Here is a 1,594-nt window from a genome sequence, read left to right on the forward strand (position 1 = left end):
TACTGATCAGTGTTTGTATCAATTTAATAATATAATTGAGTTATATCCCGGGGCACGAAATACGTATAGTATTATATGCTCTTTGGGATGGTGGTAACTATTAATTATATAAAGTAGACTACGTGGTCTATATACTAATGCACCTCCCCCCTAATTAGTTAGTGCTTTATAAGTGCACTAGGCGCGTAAGCGAGTGGTTAGTACACTAAACGCGTAAACGCGTACCTAGTGTACCGACCGCGTAAGCACGCGGTTAGTACAACAGGTGCTGTAATTATACAGTTTTTCTTTTTTATAATAAATCTTAGAATATAATTAGAGTTAATCTATTAGGCAACTACTCCACTAGTTATTATTACATTATTAACTTTATATTTACCTATATACCTAGCCCATTAATAAGTCTACCATAGTATTTCCTATAAGGCTTTATTATAGCTTTATTACGATTATAAAGAGACTTCTAATATATGGTTTTTATATTAGGTAGATAATATTATATTAGCTTTTTTATACTTTACCCTTATTATTATAATGTTTTTTATAGCTAGATACCTCTATAAAGTTAGGGTTCGTGCTAAAGAATACTATTAAGAAGGGCTCGTGTTTTCGCTTTAGTTGCTCCGTAAAGAGCACTAGCGGTAAAGTATACAATTCGTCTCTTAGAGACTCCTTAATTCCCTTACGCAGCCAAATAAACGCTTTTCCTCGTCCCTCCCTATATATAGGTAGGATATAGATATTAAAAATGCCTAGTAGAGAGTATGCCGCGTCTTCTTTGCGTTTTATCTCGCGTCTTACTGCCTATAATATTTGCTTATTAACGCTAAATTAATATAAAGGGCTTCCTTAAAAAGCCTAAATACGGATTCCCGTTACCCTACAAAAAATTTATACTATTAAATCTTTATTACTAAGTTGATCGCCCTTTAGAGAAGAATTTAACCTATATAGAAGTAATAAGCTCTTAAAGCGTCTAACCTTAAGTAAACTATTTACTATACTAAAAGGTAGGTTCCTGTATTTATTAAAAGGATAGTTTATTTTTAACGAAGCTACTAATTAAAATATTAGATAAATAGATATAGTATATATTTATATTATAGTACTAACAGAATATAGAGTTAATTACCTCTAAAAGCTCTACGCTGCTTAATTTATTAATATAGTAAGTATCTACTTAGGAGTATTGGAGACTATTTTTTATAGCTTACGTTATACAGAACCTAATCTTTATATAGCTAGCTTTACTTTTACCTAAGCTATCTATTAAATCTTTAAAAGTAACCTCTTTATAGTCTTCTTCCTAAGTATATAAAAGAATAGTATAGGGTAGAATGTTATTGTTAATAAACTTAGCTAGGCTAAGCCCACCGTCAACTTTAAGTTCCAGAAGATATATTTTACTAAAAAGTTAGTAAAAGCGTATTAGAGGATATAAAGGTAGGGTTATAGTAAGTTATAGTAAGCGAGCGCACCTATATCTAGCTGTTTAATATTAAGGATAGTTTAGAAGATAGCTAGGGATACGGCGCAGTGTAACTAGGCTATAGGTTTCCTCTTACAGACGCCACTATATAAGGCTATGCATTAA

At 31.5% G+C, this 1,594-nt stretch overlaps 1 protein-coding gene across 1 annotated transcript; it reads right to left on the bottom strand.

The window, feature by feature from the left end:
- Positions 1-510: 510 nt before the first annotated feature.
- Positions 511-804, bottom strand: K441DRAFT_582483 (uncharacterized protein; the record flags this gene model as incomplete). Its single annotated transcript, XM_067644462.1, has 1 exon — positions 511-804. A coding segment is annotated over one exon (294 nt), but the record flags the coding sequence as incomplete, so codon positions are not given.
- Positions 805-1,594: the final 790 nt, after the last annotated feature.

Source organism: Cenococcum geophilum, assembly GCF_001692895.1.
Source record: "Cenococcum geophilum 1.58 unplaced genomic scaffold K441scaffold_53, whole genome shotgun sequence".
NCBI lineage: Eukaryota > Fungi > Ascomycota > Dothideomycetes > Gloniales > Gloniaceae > Cenococcum > Cenococcum geophilum.